General features: G+C 46.8%; 1 protein-coding gene across 2 annotated transcripts in view; it reads left to right on the plus strand.

Moving 5' to 3' along the window:
* LOC109907715 (E3 ubiquitin-protein ligase znrf2) overlaps window positions 1-22,406 on the plus strand; it is a 76,025-nt gene that overhangs the window by 35,877 nt on the left and 17,742 nt on the right. For both annotated transcript variants that reach the window (XM_031787550.1, XM_020505861.2), the window contains exon 2: window positions 4,649-4,744. In XM_031787550.1, the coding sequence (XP_031643410.1) occupies window positions 4,649-4,744 (96 nt within the window). The remainder of the gene's footprint in view (window positions 1-4,648; window positions 4,745-22,406) is intronic.

The raw sequence follows: 22,406 nt of genomic DNA on the forward strand, positions 1-22,406 counted from the left end.
TTGATGTAGGTTGTTGCCTGTAGGAGTACTGGGCTCTGTGTGTGTTGATGTAAGACGTTTGAGTTGCTGTTCTCTGGCAGTTGGTCCTGGATCTAGCCCTGGCCTGCTCTGTGTTGATGTGGTCATTGGTTAATATGCAGCTGCTCCCCTCCTGTGGCATGGTTTACAGTAAATAACCCAAAGACACAGAGAGGACACACATACACACACACCCACGCTGGCACACACACACACACACACACACACACACACCACGGTGGCATACACACACACACACACACACGGTGACACACACACACACACACACACGGTGGCACACACACACACGCACACACACAAAGGACAGTCATTAGATAGGAGTGTGTTACCTTTAACACCAAGCAAGCAGCCATGTTGGGTTTGTATTACACTTCATGTGGTCAGACAGATAGATAGCTTCTCTTGTGAAGGCTGGAGATGTCAGGTGAACAGTCATACAGACAAACTAAACACGTAGTATGTGACGTTCTGCATCACCTTTAGATGATCTGTATTGACTCAGTACATCCAGAGTCCAGACTGGCTGGACCTACAGCTGGCCAGACAGGCCATACTGTGCCACTGTGCTCCATTCTGTCCTATAGGCCTAGTTGGCAGACATACCATGCTAGCTACACCTCCCTACTCTGTGTGCCCTATAGTGAGCACTGGGCAGACACAGAGACGGTCACAGCTGCCCTTCTCCCCGTCATAGTCTGCCCCGTCTGCTAGTCTGCTGTGCCAGAGCCAGAGCAGAGGGTGTCAGCTTGGTGTCTAAATGGAGGGAGGGAAGAGGAGGTGAGCGAAGGAGAGATGGTTAACCCCCTCAGTTAGTCAGCTTATGCTGAGGGAGTTGTGTAGTAGTTCAGCTTTGAATTTCCCACCTTATCTCCTCTTATCTCTTCTAGTCCCTGCTGGAAGTGGGACACTCCTCTCCTCCTCTCCAATATCCTCTCCACAGAAAGGGATTAGTACAGCCAATATCTACACACACACACACACACACACACACACACACACACACACACACACACACACACACACACACACACACACACACACACGTGTCTGTTTGTATGCACGCACACCAGGATGAGGCATATATTCTGTGGAGGCATTTTCCAGGAAATTATTCTGAAAATAACCGGACGCACACACAAACACACATTGGTGTCTGAAGTGGGATGGCGCCCGTGAAGCCATTGAAGAGGAGTGTACATGTGATGTGAGAGACTTGATAAAGAGAAGTGTGGGGACACGCTCTCCCGAAGGAAAAGGGGTAATGTAGCAAGCTCAACCCAACACCTAGCAACCTTGTCAAGAGGTTCGGACCAAGTCCCAGACGGGGCTACCCCCTGAAATTGTCTACAGTATTGTCTTCAGATCTGTAGACGTAACTGTACCCCCTGCAGAGTTGAGTTGGGCTAGAGATTGATTGTTGCCTGTAGGAGTGCAGGGCCTACAGGGGTGTGTGTTGTGACTGAATATTTCCAGATTCGTTTCCTGGAAAGTGCATCCTGATAATACATCAGTCATCCTGGTGTGTGTCCATAGCTGGGGTTCCATCCAATTGGAGACAGATTTTCATGTGAATATTCTAAAATCTGCATTAAAAACAATATGTGCATGTTCCCACCACTTTTTGTGGACAAAAGGCTGCGTGATGACGAAGTTCCCATGTACCAATTAAAAGACATACGTTACGTGGGTTTCAATCACAATTTCAACTACAGATGGTTTTGTCACACAAACATGCACAATCTAGTTTTGCTTCAGGCTCTCTGTCTAGACAAGACTTGGCTGATAAAGTGGCCGGGGGGGGGTATATGATTAGTTTATGAAATAATTGGCAGCCAAGCACTGATCATTATGTCAACAGCATTCAAATAATAGCCTACCCTCGATATTTAGCCTATTGGAAATGTGCATGATCACCATGCACTTAACCACCATGTGAAGTTCATCATAACTTATTTCATCTGCTTATGAACTTGAAATGCTTTTTCACGTTGTGATGGGGGGGGGGAATATCAGGCCGTGATTCCGAGTTTATTTCTATGTGATGATTAATATATCAATGTTTGCACATAAAGGCCTCTCCAATGCCATTTCTCGCATAATTCATTTTACCGACACAAGATCCCACCTTGTGGAACAACCAAATGGTCTGTCCGACTGTATCAAATTGTACCGACATGACTGTCGTTTTTATGCGTCAGGTAAGTCTTCTGCATGCGATGGTAAGATGGAAACCTGGTTATTGTGCCTGTGGGTCTGTTTGCATGCACACATCAGGATGACTCATATATTATATGGATGTATTTTACAGGAAATAATCTGTAAATACACATACACACACACACACACTGTGTACACTATAGTGAGCTGCAGGATATAATGGGTGTGATAAGCAGAGGGGAACGGGCCTTGAGGTTGAAAATCCAGAAAAACGCATGTCAAAAATGTTATAAATTGATTTGCATTTTAATTTGAAGTATTTGACCCCTCTGCAAAACATGACTTAGTACTGACTTAGTGACTTAGGCAATCACAGAGGTCAGACGTTTCTTGTAGTTGGCCACCAGGTTTGCACACATCTCAGGAGGGATTTTGTCCCGCTCCTCTTTGCAGATCTTCTCCAAGTCATTAAGGTTTCGAGGCTGACGTTTGGCAACTCAAACCTTCAGCTCCCTACACAGATTTTCTATGGGATTAAGGTCTGGAGACTGGCTAGGCCACTCCAGGACCTAATGTGCTTCTTCTTGAGCCACTCCTTTGTTGCCTTGGCCGTGTGTTTTGGGTCATTGTCATGCTGGAATACCGATCCACGACCCATTTTCAATGCCCTGGCTGAAGGAAGGAGGTTCTCACCCAGGATTTGACTGTACATGGCCCCGTCCATCGTCCCTTTGATGCGGTGAAGTTGTCCTGTCCCCTTTGCAGAAAAACACCCCCAAAAGCATAATGTTTCCACCTCCATGTTAGACGGTGGGGATGGTGTTCTTGGGGTCATAGGCAGCATTCCTCCTCCTTCAAACACAGCGAGTTGAGTTGAAGCCAAAGAGCTCCATTTTGGTCTCATTTGTCCTCAGTTGTCCTCTGAATCATTCAGATGTTCATTGGCAAACTTCAGACAAGAATGTATATGTGCTTTCTTGAGCAGGGGGACCTTGCGGGCGCTGCAGGATTTCAGTCCTTCACTGCATAGTGTGTTACCAATTGTTTTCTTGGTGACTATGGTCCCAGCTGCCTTGAGATCATTGACAAGATCCTCCCGTGTAGTTCTGGGCTGATTCCTCACCGTTCTCATGATCATTGCAACTCCACGAGGTGAGATCTTGCATGGAGCCCCAGGCCGAGGGAGATTGACAGTTCTATTGTGTTTCTTCCATTTGCTAATAATCGCACCAACTCTTGTCACCTTCTCACCAAGCTGCTTGGCGATGGTCTTGTAGTCCATTCCAGCCTTGTGTAGGTCTACAATCTTGTCCCTGACATCCTTGGAGAGCTCTTTGGTCTTGGCCATGGTGGAGAGTTTTGGAATCAGATTGATTGATTGCTTCTGTGGACAGGTGTCCCTTTAAGAGTGTGCTCCTAATCTCAGCTCGGTACCTGTATAAAAGACACCTGGGAGCCAGAAATCTTTCTGATTGAGAGGGGGTCAAATACTTATTTCCCTCGTTAAAATGCAAATCAATTCATAACATTTTTGACATGTGTTTTTATGGATTTTGTTGTTGTTATTCTGTCTCTCACTGTTCAAATAAATCTACCATTAAAATTATAGACTGATCATTTCTTTGTCAGTGGGCAAACATACAAAATCAGCAGGGGATCAAATACTTTTCCCTCACTGTACATACATACACACACTCACACACTCACTCACACAGACATACACTCACTCACATACATACATACATACATACATACATACATACATACATACATACATACATACATACATACATACATACATACATACATACATACATACATACATACATACATACATACATACATACATACACACACACACACACACATAAACACACACACTCCCTCCCTCTGTGCCAACCCGAGGTGGTTGCCATAAACCCAGCTGCTAGTCCAGTCAAATGATAGATACCTCCTATACCACCCCTATCAGTCCTACACTAACCAGATGTTATCATACCACATCATCGATAACAACATTAAACCCTGTCTGTCAGTCTGTTTGGCTGTCTAGTTGTGTTAACTGTTTAGTGCAGAGTTACCAAACACGATCATTAATAATCTCAGTTTAAAGAGCGTCTCTGCCATCTGCTGCATCACAGTGATAATGTCAAGACAAGCTTTGCAATCAGTGTTAAATATCACCTCATTTTATCATCTTTGCTGTTACTATCACAGGGAGATTATTGAGTGTGACTCATAGAGTGTAATTACAGGAGAATGTAATAGGGAGAACTCAGTTTGTAATGTCAGAGAGAATGTTGTGGTGGCTGGGGTTCGGAGGGGTTCGGGTGTGTGATGCTGTGTTATGGTAACAATATACGTAGGTACTTAATGATTTCCCTTTACAGAATTAGAGTTCTGATATTTACCACTTGGTCTTCCTTTCCTCCTCCCTTCTCCCTCCATGCAGGCTTCATGTGCCCTGTCTGCTCCAAGTTTGTCTCCACGGATGAGATGGATCTACACATCGTCATGTGCTTGACCAAACCCAGAGTGACTTATAATGGTAAGACGTCTTACTTTACTCCCCTACCCCTAGACTGTTCTCCTTTGCTGAACGGGTGCTTGTGAAGGGGAAGGGCTCAGTGTGTGTAGCCAGACAAGACGTTGCCGTGGCTGTCTGTGAGTTAATTGACAAGCTAATTTATTGCAACATGGTTGCTGTCAAACAGTGTCTGAATGAGCTGCCTGATGTTTGGCAGTTACAATACCACTCCTCCTCCCCGTCAGTGACTAATGTGACTAGTGTCACGGCAGGTGTTAGCTCTGTGTCTGTGTAATTATAATGGCAAGACAAAGGGTTTTATGGCAGATCTGTTACAGAGGGGACTGTCACTGTCACCTGACTCCCTGGCCTGTCCAATACTGTCTGCCTAAATTGATCAAAATAACTCTCTCCTCTCTCTGCAGTTCAATTCAAACACAAACTCTCTCTATATATCTTTCATTTACCTCCCATTGTGTTGCCGCTTTAATGTCTTAATCAGTCTTTGCACGTTTTCAGTCATTGTCAGTCTATATAAACATCCAGTGGAATTACTATGGTGCCAACACACAGCCAAGTACATCATAACAGGCTGGGTAGGGGCTCAGTGGAAGAACAAGTCATATTACTATGGTTATGAGTGATCTAGTCCATAAATAATTGTAATCTAAGGTTCCTAATCAATTGCATCTCCCCCTGGTTTCTTAATCTCTTTCTGACGACTGGTCCAATTGATTTATGGGCCATCTCTTCATAACCCAACTGAACAGGTCGCAAGTCTTAAGTGGACAGTGTTTATGTGAATGACAGTGAAAACATGTAATGTATTTGGTACTGTAATCTCTGCAGGGGAGATGTAAACTAGGATACAGCAGTGAGAGGGGAAAGTTGGAGCCCCCTAGCTTACATTCCTGGTTGAGAAGAAGCAGACACACACACACACACACACACACACTTGCTTAATTTTTTATTTTTATTTTGCTAGGCATGTCAGTTAAGAACAAATTCTTATTTTCAATGATGGCCTAGGAACAGTGGGTTACTAGTCCAACGCTCTAACCACTAGGCTACATACATACATACACACACACACACACTAGTCCAACGCTCTAACCACTAGGCTACATACATACATACACACACACACACTAGTCCAACGCTCTAACCACTAGGCTACATACATACATACACACACACACACTAGTCCAACGCTCTAACCACTAGGCTACATACATACATACACACACACACACTAGTCCAACGCTCTAACCACTAGGCTACATACATACATACACACACACACACTAGTCCAACGCTCTAACCACTAGGCTACATACATACATACACACACACACACTAGTACAACGCTCTAACCACTAGGCTACATACATACATACACACACACACACTAGTCCAACGCTCTAACCACTAGGCTACATACATACATACACACACACACACTAGTCCAACGCTCTAACCACTAGGCTACATACATACATACACACACACACACACTAGTCCAACGCTCTAACCACTAGGCTACATACATACATACACACACACACACTAGTCCAACGCTCTAACCACTAGGCTACATACATACATACACACACACACACTAGTCCAACGCTCTAACCACTAGGCTACATACATACATACACACACACACACTAGTACAACGCTCTAACCACTAGGCTACATACATACATACACACACACACACTAGTCCAACGCTCTAACCACTAGGCTACATACATACATACACACACACACACTAGTCCAACGCTCTAACCACTAGGCTACATACATACATACACACACACACACTAGTCCAACGCTCTAACCACTAGGCTACATACATACATACACACACACACACTAGTCCAACGCTCTAACCACTAGGCTACATACATACATACACACACACACACTAGTCCAACGCTCTAACCACTAGGCTACATACATACATACACACACACACACTAGTCCAACGCTCTAACCACTAGGCTACATACATACATACACACACACACACTAGTCCAATGCTCTAACCACTAGGCTACATACATACATACACACACACACACACACTAGTCCAACGCTCTAACCACTAGGCTACATACATACATACACACACACACACTAGTCCAACGCTCTAACCACTAGGCTACATACATACATACACACACACACACTAGTCCAACGCTCTAACCACTAGGCTACATACATACATACACACACACACACTAGTCCAACGCTCTAACCACTAGGCTACATACATACATACACACACACACACTAGTCCAACGCTCTAACCACTAGGCTACATACATACATACACACACACACACACTAGTCCAACGCTCTAACCACTAGGCTACATACATACATACACACACACACACACTAGTCCAACGCTCTAACCACTAGGCTACATACATACATACACACACACACACTAGTCCAACGCTCTAACCACTAGGCTACATACATACATACACACACACACACTAGTCCAACGCTCTAACCACTAGGCTACATACATACATACACACACACACACTAGTACAACGCTCTAACCACTAGGCTACATACATACATACACACACACACACTAGTCCAACACTCTAACCACTAGGCTACATGCATACATACACACACACACACTAGTCCAACGCTCTAACCACTAGGCTACATACATACATACACACACACACTAGTCCAACGCTCTAACCACTAGGCTACATACATACATACACACACACACACTAGTCCAACGCTCTAACCACTAGGCTACATACATACATACACACACACACACACACTAGTCCAACGCTCTAACCACTAGGCTACATACATACATACACACACACACACTAGTCCAACGCTCTAACCACTAGGCTACATACATACATACATACATACACACACACACACTAGTCCAACGCTCTAACCACTAGGCTACATACATACATACACACACACACACTAGTCCAACGCTCTAACCACTAGGCGACATACATACATACACACACACACACTAGTCCAACGCTCTAACCACTAGGCTACATACATACATACACACACACACACACTAGTCCAACGCTCTAACCACTAGGCTACATACATACATACACACACACACACTAGTCCAACGCTCTAACCACTAGGCTACATACATACATACACACACACACACTAGTCCAACGCTCTAACCACTAGGCTACATACATACATACACACACACACACTAGTCCAACGCTCTAACCACTAGGCTACATACATACATACACACACACACACTAGTCCAACGCTCTAACCACTAGGCTACATACATACATACACACACACACACTAGTCCAACGCTCTAACCACTAGGCTACATACATACATACATACATACATACATACATACATACATACATACATACATACACACACACTAGTCCAACGCTCTAACCACTAGGCTACATACATACACACACACACACACTAGTCCAACGCTCTAACCACTAGGCTACATACATACATACACACACACACACACTAGTCCAACGCTCTAACCACTAGGCTACATACATACATACATACATACACACTAGTCCAACGCTCTAACCACTAGGCTACATACATACATACATACACACACACTAGTCCAACGCTCTAACCACTAGGCTACATACATACATACATACATACACACTAGTCCAACGCTCTAACCACTAGGCTACATACATACATACACACACACACACTAGTCCAACGCTCTAACCACTAGGCTACATACATACATACATACATACACACACACACTCAGAGCTCAGCCCTCCATCTTATATTAAGAAAGGTCCAGTGGTGTTTGTTTTATTAAGAACTATCGCATCAGTCTTAAAGGGATGGCTAATTTCCTCTTGCTTCCTCAAGGGGATATGACCTCATGCTCACTGTGTGTTTATGGAGCACAGAGTAGCACAGACCACACACACACCCACACACACACACACACACACATTTCTGCCTCCCACACTTGTATCTCCCTGCCTCTCTTTTCCATTCCAACTCTAGGATTAAATACTTCCTACGATGGTCCCAGGCTCTGGAAGTCATTGCCTAATAGCTCTAATAAGGAGTTTGTAGTGGCCCTTTCTAAGCACTAAGTCAGCATGTAGGAAGGACTCAGTTTGTCAGAAAACAAATGACTGCATATTGTCTGCATACCAAATGGCACCTCATTCACTATACAGTGCACTCATTTTGACTAGAGCCCTATGTGACCTGGGCAAAAGTTATGCACTATGTAGGGAATAGAGGGCCATTTGGGTGAGGTTTTACTGCTACGATTAATAATGATCACACAAATGTATTGTTAGCTCTTGTATACTCCATGACTTCCTCAACATCAACAACATAGCCCAGTGTGCATTCAACACTGAGACCTCTGATGCAATAACATGTGTCTGTTTCTCTTCTCTGAGCTGTCCTCTCAGATGTCTGGCAGCTCATGTAGCCAATATAATTTTTTTCAGCAGAGGTCAAATTCTGGACACTTCTATGACTGTTATATTATTGGATCATGGAGGAGCTTCAGTCCACAGTGACTTGCTGTAAAAGCCTAGTCAAACAGGAATTCATCTTGGCTCAGGAGTGGGTAAGAGTGGCAGCAGCAGTTTCTCTGTGTCTGCTTGTTTTTAGTGTGACCGTGATGGAACAGCATTGGGCTGATGATGGCTGAAGGACCTGGTTTCTCATACACCAACAAGACTGAGGGAAAGACATCCATCATCAAACACAGTGGAGGGATGAATTAAGGGGTGGTAGCCCGTTGTGTGTGTGTGTGTGTGTGTGTGTGTGTGTGTGTGTGTGTGTGTGTGTGTGTGTGTGTGTGTGTGTGTGTGTGTGTGTGTGTGTGTGTGTGTGTGTGTGTGTGTGTGTGTGTGTGTGTGTGTGTGTGTGTGTGTGTGTGTGTGTGTGTGTGTGTGTGTGTGTGTGTGCTTCACTCCTGATATTGTGGTTGTCTGTGTTTATGTGCTATCTGTGACACAATCTCACCCCTGCCTGCCTGCATCAGAGGAGACCAAGTATATGGTCAAGCCCCAGACGGATGTATCAGTCATGTGGACTTTAAACCTCTTGTTTCGTCTCCCTCAGCCTGAAGAAGGGCTTTTTAAACACACCCAGTTGACAGAGAGGACAAGTGCTGCTGTTTAAAGATAATTCCCAGGTTTTAAACAGCCCAACAACGTTTAAACAAAACCTGCTGGTCATCAGAGATGTGTCACATTCTCCAGTAATGGGGGCCATTTTACTGGGTTAATAGACCTTAGAGAAGACTGGCTGGGGTATGAGTGGTGAGTCATGACTCACTCTCTATACTCCCCCCTCCCATCCTTCTCTGAATAGGTTTCTCCCCCTGTCCTGGCCTGCCCCGGTACCCCTGTAGACAGACTCTTTTCAGCCAGTCATTCTCTTCCTGAGCACTGTGTCCTATGCTGTCCTCCAGGCTTTCTGCACTCTCCTCTCCTCTCTAGCTAATCTCTGTGTCCGGAGAGAGAGGGAGAGTATGAGAGAGACAGGGATAGAGGGGGATGGAGGGGGGGAGAGAAAAGGAAAATAGAGAGGGAGAGGGAGAAGGAGGGTGAGAGAGAGCGATACACTTTACTCTACAGTTTTAGTAAAGAGTGTGTACGTTTATGTGTCTGAATATGGAGAGAGAGATGATTGTTAGTGTTCCCTTTGTGCAGGTCTGGTCTGGCTCATCAGTCATGTGAGGAGGAGTGTAATGGAGGTGGACAGGAGAGATTATCACTGATCCCTCTTCTCCTCTCCTCCCTTCTCTCCTCTCTCAGCACCACTCTGACAGCCAGCTCTGTGTTTCTACCTCTCCTCTCCTCCTCTCTCCTCACCTTCTCTCCTCTCTCAGCACCACTCTGACAGCTAGCTCTGTGTTTCTACCTCTCCTCTCCTCCTCTCTCCTCTCCTTCTCTCCTCTCTCAGCACCACTCTGACAGCCAGCTCTGTGTTTCTACCTCTCCTCTCCTCCTCTCTCCTCTCCTTCTCTCCTCTCTCAGCACCACTCTGACAGCCAGCTCTGTGTTTCTACCTCTCCTCTCCTCCTCTCTTCTCTCCTCTCTCAGCACCACTCTGACAGCCAGCTCTGTGTTTCTACCTCTCCTCCTCTCTTCTCTCCTCCTCTCTTCTCTCCTCCTCTCTTCTCTCCTCTCTCAGCACCACTCTGACAGCCAGCTCTGTGTTTCTACCTCTCCTCTCCTCCTCTCTTCTCTCCTCTCTCAGTACCACTCTGACAGCCAGCTTTGTGTTTCTACCTGTTCTATTGCTCTGCAGTACGGGACACGAGAGAGAAAGAGAGGATGAGAATGGAAGCTTCTTTTTCACACCTGGCCCTACTCCCCAAGCGAATCCCATTACCTCTCTCACTTACCCTCTCTCTCTCGCCGTCTCCCTCTCTCTCCCTCTTTCTCAATCTCTCTTTCTCTCTTTCCCTCTCTGTACTCTCTCTCTCTTGCCCTCACGTCCATACATACACAATGTGATGCTGTATGTCCCCCACTGTACTGCAGACAGAGGAGGACCTAACTGCATTCTGTTTGCACACACACACACACACACACACACACACACACACACACACACACACACACACACACACACACACACACACACACACACACACACACACTTAGTAGGGGAGACATGCTATGGGAAGGGTATGCTCAGAGCTGCCGGGCTGCAGCAGGACATCCTTTGGACCACTCTACAGCCCTGTCACATGACGTGACACCACGTCCTAGGAAATATCTGCCTACTGTCGTGTCTTTGGCATCATTAACCTGTTGAGTGTAGGGGGAAGTATTTTGATGTTTGGATGAAAAACATACCCAAATGAAACGACCTATTTCTCAGGCCCAGAATCTAGAATATGCATATAATTAGAGAACACTCTAAAGTTTCCAAAACTGTCAAAATATTGTCTGTGAGTATAACAGAACTGATATTGCAGGTGAAAACCTGAGGAAAATCCAACCCGGAAGTGCTGTTTTTCCTGAAAGCTCTCTGTTCCATTGCCTGCCTTCGCTCCATTTATAGGGATATCAACCAGATTTATTTTCCTATGGTTCCCCGTGGTGTGAACAGTCTTTCGACATAGTTTCAGGCTTTTAATTTGAAAAATGAGCGAGAAAGATCACATTGCGTCATTGTATGGCTGGGTGCCAGCAGCATTTTGCATGCACAACAGCTTGGAGCAGACATTTTCTCTATCTCTCCTATTGAAGAAGCCACAGTCCCGGTTGAAATATTATCGATTATATTTTGTAAAAACAACCTGAGGATTGATTATAAAAAAACGTTTGACATGTTTCTATGAACTTTACGGATACTATTTGGAATTTTCGTCTGCCTGGTCGTGACTGCTCGAGCCTGTGGATTTCTGAACATAACGCGCCAAGTAAGTTATTGGTTGGATATAATTTATTTAGGATATAAAAATAATCTTTATGGAACAAAAGGAACATTTATTGTCTAACTGGGAGTCTCGTGAGTGCAAACATCCGAAGATCATCAAAGGTAAGCGATTCATTTTATTGCTTTTCTGACTTTCGTGACCAATCTACTTGGCTGCTAGCTGTTTGTAATGTTTTGACTACTGAGAGAGATGTCCTTACATAAACGCTTGGTATGCTTTCGCCGAAAAGCTTTTTTGAAATCTGACATGCCAGGTGGATTAACAACAAGCTAAGCTGTGTTTTGCTATATTGCACTTGTGATTTCATGAAAATTAAATATTTTTAGTAATTTAATTTGAATTTGGTGCTCTGCAATTCAGCGGATGTTGACGAAAATGATCCCGGTAACGGGATGGGTGCATCAAGAAGTTTTAAAGTGAAGACTTGTTTTATCAAATCAATTCTCTGTAATTATTATTACGTATTTAAACTAATCATGTAAATGTAATTAACTAGGAAGTTGGGGCACCAAGGAAAATCTTCAGATTACGAAGTTATAATTTTCCTAATATAACTCTTCAAATATTAAAATTTCTGATCAATTAGTCTTCTAATTAATGAATTATTCTTTACCTCACGTTAATCTCATTCCAAATGTCGTAAATTGTTGGTTATCTGCACGAACCCAGCCTTTACTATGAATCATCCATACAATTGTCTTCATCATTTATTTACTAACTAACTAAATAATCACAGAAATGCATAAACGAACAAACAGTAGATATGGTTACAAGGAAATGATAGGGGAGGTTCTCTAACCATTTCCCGCCATGTAGCCAATGCTCCACGTGGTATGGTTAGGAATTCAACAACCATTACAACCTTATCTTAAACTGAGGTTTTTGTGGTCTCTACTCAAACCTTTGCCCCTCAGCTGACCGGGGTATGCATGGTCTGAAGAGGATTTCCCAAGGTGGGTTTTTTATTCGGAACAGTAGAAAAGGGCTGTCCCATGAGCCAGATCATGTCTGTGTTCATGGGGGTGGGCCAAAGACTTAGTTAAACTTGAAAGGGAATGCAATTCTCTCACATTAACAGCATTACATCATTTCACAAATAGTTTCATCTTTACTCATTCCATTTATACAATAATTAGACGCAAACCTCATAATGGAGGCACCTGTATAAACAGAGTTATGGTAATGTGGCTGTATTGTCTTTCATGAGGTCACAAACATGAAACAAAACGGACCGGGTCGTAGCTGGCTACTCCACCGACCGTTTACACATTCTCCAAAACATGGATATTGTTCAGTTCTCAAGTTCTGTGATGTAGAAGAAATTCCTTTGTTCTCTCTATGTGTCTCTTTCTGCATGGCCAGGAGGAGAGAGTTTCCTCCAGGAATGTACGACCTGAGAAAACAGAACCTGGGTGTAGGAGAGGAGAGAGAGGGGGAAGGCACGCGCTATACCCAAAGAGGGCCACGTCATGACGCTACACTGTCTTGTCCCTGAGACACTCTGATTGGACCAGGAAACAGGAAGTAGCAGTAGGCCTGAGCAACCAATGATAGTGAGAGAGGGGACTCTCCCTCCACAGTCCAGGCACTCAAACTGGACACTCCAGATACTGCATCTACTGTCTAGCCCCCTCACTGTCTGTGTGTTACTGTATCATAGTCCTGTGTTGTGTGACACTGTACTAACGACTCAGGGAGAAGACAGCACAAACCACACTCACATATAGACACAATACAGTAGCCTGTCAGATGTACTACTACAGAGGGGTGTTGGTGTTGAACTCTGAGAACACTGCAGTACTGCTGTTAGTGCTGGAGACTGGTGTTGTGACTGTCTGTCTGTCTGTCTGTCTATCTGTGAAGAATGTCTGGGCTTGAGGGGGCAGGGGGACATGTCGTGTGTGTGTCTACCTAAGAGGGAAAGGCAGGGGTAGCCTAGCTAGTAAAATACATTCCCTGCATCCTTTCTCTGTCCAGCTCATACACAGAGAGCACTAAACCATGGCTAAAGATGAATTAAGACGATACCACAGGATCAATGTTGAGCCTCCTCTTATTCTAAACAGTGAACACAACACACCACTGAGCCCTGAGTCTGATCCAACAGCACAGATCCTGGGTAACTCTAAAGCCACAAGGACTCCTTTTATACTTGGAGGGCCACGCATACACACACACACCGAAGTCCTCTCTGTGTGGCACGGGCTGGGAAGGAAGCCCCTATAGGCTAATTACAGTAAGGACAGGGAGATAAGGCCATGATGATGAGTCAGTGTGGACAGGTATCAATTAGTCCCTGCTTTTCAGGCTCTTCTTTTTTTTGCTGAAAAGGAAGTTGGCAGTAAGTTGGAATGTGGAGAGTCCCAAGTAGAGAACCCTGCTCTGACACTGAGCCAAGAGGAGCAGCTTTAACATGCAGGGCAGCAGGCAGGCAGGCATACCCAGAGATGGAAAAGAGAGGAGAGAGAGAAAGAGACGGGGAGTGGAGAGAGAGAGAGAGCCAGACTGCCCATTTTATCAACCAGGCCAAAGCCAGCTGTACTTTCCCCCTCCACAGCCCTGTCAATGCCTGCAAAGAACCACAGGGCTGGAGTGTGGAGGCTGGAGACAGCCCTCTCTTGGCGGTGATCAGAGAGTCTATTGGTCTGACAGATAGAGATAGATAGGCCACATTTTCTATGGTTTGTTCCATGTTAGAATAGGGTTTCACCATTTGATTTATGGTAATATTGTACCATGATTGACACCTCCCATCACTCCTGTTTCTCTCTGTTATTCTTGGCTGGGACATGGTTGAAAAACAAAGTTACAAAAGGGCTTGAGAACCTGTGTTTTGATCTTCTTTGCTGATCAAAAACACACCACTTACTTGTGTGTGTGTGCATTTCCATGACGATAGAAATCTCCTGCTGAGAAGCCGTCTAGCAGTTCTGTGCTCACTAGTTTCCCTGTCCTAGCACTGTCTCCCTCTACAGTACTACAGTAGTACACTTACACTCTATTCCCTAAAATATTAATACTAAATAGGATTCGTTATCTATCCTAATACAGTCACATTGGTGTAAATAATGTGTTTTTGAGAGAAGAAGAATACGTTCTGAACACTATTGATGATGATTTTTATCTTGGCGGTGTTCATCTGTCGGCTACATTAGAGTGCATTCAGGTTAATAATACACTGTATTAATATGCCATTCCTTCTCTTGGTCAGCGCTCATGGTTTCAATTAGGAATAGTCCCAAATGGGCCCTGGTCAAAAGTAAGGGAATAGGCTGCCATTTGGGGCGGACACTTAGTGTCACGTTTCCTTCCTCCCTTTTCTAGCTAGAGAGACAGTTTTTCCAGAGATTGTTTTGCTAATCATCTGTTCTGTGTCTGTCTGGTATATAGACGACCCATGACACACGCTAACGTCACCGACCCCATTACCACAGTAACATGGTCCTCCATCACGACACAGGCCTCTGACCTGTCGTTAGACTCAAAGATGGTGGATCAGCTGTGCATGTTAACGAGGGTTAGTGTGTGTGTGAGTGTGTGTGTGTGTGTGAGTGTGTGTGTGAGTGTGTGAGATTGTGTGGGTGTGTGAATGTGTGAGAGTGTGCGAGTGTGAGTGTGTGCAACTGCTTGCATGTGTTGTGAAGTGATTGAAATGAATGGCCAGTGGTCTGTGTAGAGGGAGATGCTAACAATGTCTTTATGAGGCCTGTGTAGTCTAATGTTGATCGAGACTTTTCCCTGGGTCCCTAACTGTCCCTGTCTGACCCACCCTGAGACTATGACTAGCTGAGCTCAGTCCAGACAACACACACTAACAGAGTTTAGAAGCTGTAATCTTTGACTTTTAGCACACACTCACACATGCAAACACAGACGTGTGTACGCACGCTTTCTATCTATCTATCTCACACACACACACACACACACACACACACACACACACACACACACACACACACACACACACACACACACACACACACACACACACACACACACACACACGCCATACATCCTGAAGGTGTTTAATCAGCATGTTCATGTGCTTCTGAGCTGTTTGCTTTGTGCACCTCAAGGACACCCCCCCCCCCATCATCCTCCTCCCCACCTCCTCCCCCCTATCATCCTCTTCCTTCCCACCTTCTCCTTCCCCCATCATCCTTCTCCTCCCTCCCCCAACCTCTACCTCGTCCCTCCTCCTACCCATCCTCTCATACCATCCCCATAGCCATCAGTACTATTGGAATTGAAACACATGACATTGCCACAATGTCTCCTCTTTGTTTAAGCAAACAAGTATAGACTGCCTGCATGTCTTGTCTTGTCTTGTCCAGGTATCCTACTGCCATCAACAGGCACATCAACCCCACCCTCCCCATACAGACCCCTCCCTCCCCATACAGACCCACCCTCCCCATACAGACCCCTCCCTCCCCATACAGACCCCTCCCTCCCCATACCTACCCTCTCTCCCCATACAGACCCTCTCTCCCCATACAGACCCTCTCTCTCCATACAGGCCCCACCCTCCCCATACAGACCCTCCCTCTCCATACAGACCCTCCCTCCCCATACAGACCCCACCCTCCCCATACAGACCCCACCCTCCCCATACAGACCCCTCCCTCCCCATACAGACCCCACCCTCCCCATACAGACCCCACCCTCCCCATACAGACCCCTTCCTCCCCATACAGGCCCCTCCCTCCCCATACAGACCCCACCCTCCCCATACAGGCCTACCCTCCCCATACAGGCCCCACCCTCCCCATACAGGCCCCACCCTCCCCATACAGGCCCCACCCTCCCCATACAGGCCCCACCCTCCCCATACAGACCCACCCTCCCCATACAGACCCCTCCCTCCCCATACAGACCCCTCCCTCCCCATACAGACCTCCCAACTTCAGAACCAGGGATAGAAGTTGTTAGTAATATATTTATGGTTTATGTTATTGGCACCTAAAATCAATCTCCATTCATTTGCATGGTGCGTCGTTTGTATACTGAACAAAAATATAAACACAACATGTAAAGTGTTGGTCCCATGTTTCATGAGCTGAAAAAAAGTATCACAGAAATGTTCCATACGCACGAATGGCTTATTTCTCAAAACATGTTGGTACACAAATTTGTTTACATCCCTGTTAGTGAGCATTTCTCATTTGCCAAGATAATCCACCCTCCTGACAGTTGTGGCATAACAACAAGCTGATTAAACAGCATGATCATTACACAGGCGCACCTTGTGCTGGGGATAATAAAAGGCCACTCTAAAATGTGCACTTTTGTCACACAACACAATGCCACAGATGTCTCAAGTTTTGACGGAATGTGCAATTGACATGCTGACTGTTGCCAGAAAATTGAATGTGAGAGAATTTGGCAGTACGTCCAACAACCTCACAACCACGTGTAACCACGCCAGCCCAGGACCTTCACATCCGGCTTCTTCACCTGTGGGATCGTCTGAGACCAGCCACCCGGACAGCTGATGACACTGAGGAGTATTTCTGTCTGTAATAAAGCCCTTTTGTGGGGAAAAACTCATTCTGATTGGCTGGGGCTGGCTCCCCCATGGCTGCGCCCCTGCCCAGTGTGAAATCTTTATATTCGGGCATAATGAATTTATTTAAATTGACTGATTCCCTCATATGAACTCTAACTCAGTAAAATCATTGAAATTGTTGCATGTTGCGTTTTTGTTCATTATAAATGGGGGGCTGGGCTGTGGGCTGTAGTCTGGGCAGAGGAGAGAGAGAGAAAAGCATTCTGTTATCATAAAAGGGAGGAGGACAGATGGAGGAGGAAACAGGTGGAGGAAAGAAGGCTTACCGTGCACACTCCCCCCTCCCACCCTGCTGCTGAGGTCCCCTACTGAGGGAACCAGAGCAGGAAGGGAGCAGAGGAAGTCTTGACCTGGGTTGGGTCGGAAAGTATCAGAGGTCATGTTGAGATATTGTCTGATACCCTGCTTGTGCTTTGGTCTGATCACTCCAAGGTCCTGCATTGGCTAGTCCGTTTCAAATCAAATTTTATTTGTCACATGATTTGTAAACAACAGGTGTAGACTAACAGTGAAATGCTTAGTTACGGGCCGGGACCTTCACTTCAAAGCAGAGAGAAAAATAAATGATAGAAAAATAATAACACAAGGAATAAATACACAGTGAGTAACGATAACTTGGCTATATACACGGGGTACTAGTACCAACAAGCTCTCACAGTCTCACGTCAGAGTTAGACATTCATCCATGTTTCTCAGATGTCAAATTTGTAAGTGTTTGGTTACTTCTCTGTATCGTTCCAAGGTTAAGTTTAGGCATTAACTTTGAATGGTTAAGGTTAGGCATTAACTCTGAATGGTTAAGGTGAGGGTTAACTTTTGGAACCATAAGCAGATGTTTACACCTATCCGACAAACCCGTCTACAACGCCCTAGCAAAACTGAAACCTACTTGAAGGTAACAGCGATCATTGTTGCTCCTAGTAGCCGGTTTCCATGTCATCTCTCAACGTCCTCAGACATGGATGTACGTCGAATACTGACTTGAATCACGGGTGACCTGCCTGACTAGTACAGAGTGGATGTGCAGGGGTGAAAGGTAAATGAGGTAGATGTGTACATATAGGTAGGGATAAAGTGACTAGGCAACAGGATAGATAATACACAGTAGCAGCACCACGTATGTGATGACTCAAAAGAGTTATTGCAAAAAGGGTCAATCTGATAGTCGGGTAGCTATTGGTTAACTATTTAGCAGTCTTATGGCTTGGGGATATAAGCTGTTCAGGGTCCTGCTGGTTCCAGACTTTGTGCATCGTTACTGCTTGCTGTGTGGTAGCAGAGAGAACAGTCTATGACTTGGGTGGCTGGAGTCTTTAACAGTTTTTAGGGCCTTTCTCTTACACCGCCTGGTATAGTGGTCCTGGAAGGCAGGGAGCTCGAACACACTCTGCCTTACGGTCAGATGCCAAGCAGTTACCATACCAAGTGGTGATGCAGCCAGTCAAGATGCTCTCAATGGTGCAGCTGTAGAACTTTTTGAGGATCTCATAGGGCTTTGTACTGTTCATGCTACTACAGTGGATACAATATAAACAAACGTTATGCGTTATCACGTGATGCTGCCTTCGAATCCCCTCTCAAATAAGATTCCTTTTCACCTACCAACAAAGGTAGGTGCCTTTGTAAGCCAATAGGCTGCAGGCAGCTGCCTTTGGATTGGGACACAACAATGCTGTAACGGCATTCAGAGGTGCAAGAATGATCGGACCAAAGCGTAGCGTGGTAAGTGTTCATGATGAACACCCACCCAGACCCCCCCCCCCCAAAGGTGCCGACTCCGGCCGCAAAACCTGAACCTATAGGGGAGGGTCTGGGTGGGCGTCTGTCCGCGGTGGCGGCTCTTGCGTGGGATGTGGACCCCACTTCACCACAGTTTTTCTCTGCCTCATTGTCCGCCTCCGTGGCCTCTTAAACACGGCGACCCTCACCGCCGACCTCGGACTGGGGACCCTAGAAATGGGTCCCGAATGGACGGGAGACTCCGGCAGCGCCGGACAGGCGGGAGACACCGGCAGCGCCGGACAGGCGGGAGACTCTGGCAGCTCCGGAGTGAAGGGCGATTCTGGCAGCTCCTGGCTGACTGACGGCTCTGGCAGCTCCTGGCTGGCTGACGGCTCTGGCGGCTCCTGGCTGGCTGATGGCTCTGGCGGCTCCTGGCTGGCTGACGGCTCTGGCGGCTCCTGGCTGGCTGACGGCTCTGGCGGCTCCTGGCTGGCTGGCGGCTCTGGGTGCTACTGGCTGGCTGACGGCTCTGGCGGCTGGCTGACGGCTCTGGCAGCTCCTGGCTGGCTGACGGCTCTGGCGGCTCCTGGCTGGCTGACGACTCTGGCGGCTCCTGGCTGGCTGACGGCTCTGGCGGCTCAGGACAGACTGGCGGCTCTGGCGGCTCAGGACAGACTGGCGGCTCTGGCTGCTCAGGACAGACTGGCAGCTCTGGCGGCTCAGGACAGACTGGCGGTTCAGGACAGACGGGAGACTCTGGCGGCTCAGGGCAGACGGGAGACTCTGGCGGCTCAGGACAGACGGAAGACTCTGGAGGCTCAGGACAGACGGGAGACTCTGGCGGCTCAGGACAGACGGGAGACTCTGGCGGCTCAGGACAGACGGGAGACTCTGGCGGCTCAGGGCAGACGGGAGACTCTGGCGGCTCAGGGCAGACGGGAGACTCTGGCGGCTCAGGACAGACGGGAGACTCTGGCGGCTCAGGACAGACGGGAGACTCTGGCTGCTCAGGACAGACGGGAGACTCTGGCGGCTCAGGACAGACGGGAGACTCTGTAGGGAGAAGACGGAGAGATAGCCTGGTGCGTGGAGGTGGCACTGGATAGACCGGACCGTGCAGGCGTACTGGAGCTCTTGAGCACCTAGCCTGCCCAACCTTACCTGGTTGAATGCTCCCTGTAGCCAGGCCAGTGCGGCGAGGTGGAATAGCCCGCACTGGGCTGTGCTGGCGAACCGGGGACACCATGCGTAAGGCTGGTGCCATGTACGCCGGCCCAAGGAGACGCACTGGAGACCAGATGCCCACTCTAGCCTGGCTGATACTAGTAGCTGGAATGTACCGCACCGGGCTATGCACACGCACCGGGGACACCATGCGCTCCACCGCATAACACGGTGCCTGCCCGGTCCCTCTCGCTCTCCAGTAAGCACGGGGAGTTGGCTCAGGTCTCCTACCTGACTTAGCCACACTCCCCGTGTGCCACCCCCAATACATTTTTTGGGCTGCCTCTCGGGCTTCCTTGCCATCCGTGTTCCCTCGTATTGCTGGCTCCTCTCTCCGGCTGCCTCTGCTCTCCTAGCTGCCTCCACCTGTTCCCATGGGAGGCGATCCCTTCCAGCCAGGATCTCCTCCCATGTGTAGCAACCCTTGCCGTCCAAAACGTCCTCCCATGTCCAGGAGTCCTGACATCGCTGCTGCTGCTGCTGCCCGTTACCACGCTGCTTGGTCCTTTTGTGGTGGGTGTTTCTGTAACGGCATTCAGAGGTGGAAGAAGGATCGGACCAAAAGGCAGCGTGGTAAGTCTCCATGATGATTTATTCAAAACGAACTGAACACTGAAATACAAAACAATAAACAATGTGAACAAAATGAAAACCGAAACAGTACCGTGTGGACCAAACACTCACATTGAAAACAAACACCCACCACTCAAAAGTGAAACCCAGGCTACCTAAGTATGTTTCTCAATCAGGGACAACAATTGACAGCTGCCTCTGATTGAGAACCATACTAGGCCGAACTCAAAACCCCAACATATAAAAACACACATAGACTGCCCACCCCAACTCACGCCCTGACCATACTAAATAAAGACAAAACAAAGGAAATAAAGGTCAGAACGTGACAAATGCTGTATGCTGTTGCTGCATATATGATATACAAGTAACTGCCAAAATAAGGACCTGCCCAGCATTTCATACATGACCCTAAGCATGATGGGATGTTAATTAAATCAGGAACCACACCTGTGTGGAAGCACCTGCTTTCAATGTACTTTATATCCCTCATTTACTCACGTGTTTCCATTATTTTGGCAGTTAACTGTACACACAATATGCATGTGCGGTTATGTGTGTGTGTGGTGCTGTGCATAGTGTGTGTTCGCCCTCCCTCTATCTGTCAAGGTCACTGAGAGGATGTCATAAATCCAGGCTAAAGCACTGACCATCCCAGTCTTAGCTCTGAGCAGCCTGCTGCCTGCTGCCCAACACATACCTACCGCTCCAATGTCATGTACACCAGAAACACTGCTGATTAGCTCTGTTTACCATGCACGTACACATACACACACATATAAACACACAGTGCCAAATCTTTCTCTCTCTCACACACACACGCCTCTCACACACACACACACACACACACACACACACACACACACACGCCTCTCTCTCACACACACACACACACACACACACGCCTCTCTCACATGCACACACACAGTCAATACACCCAACGTCATAAACTATGTTATTCAGAAATGTTCAACGCAAGGTAGAGACACACACACAGCTGGTCTCCGGAGCTATGCAGCCCAGGTCTATTCCTGTAGCAGTGGAAACAGTGTCCAGGCTAAGCTGAACACATACACACCACAGCAGCTGCCCTGTCACTGGTCTCCAATTGG

This window comes from Oncorhynchus kisutch, linkage group LG2 (assembly GCF_002021735.2).
Source record: "Oncorhynchus kisutch isolate 150728-3 linkage group LG2, Okis_V2, whole genome shotgun sequence".
In the NCBI taxonomy this organism is placed as follows: Eukaryota; Metazoa; Chordata; class Actinopteri; order Salmoniformes; family Salmonidae; genus Oncorhynchus; species Oncorhynchus kisutch.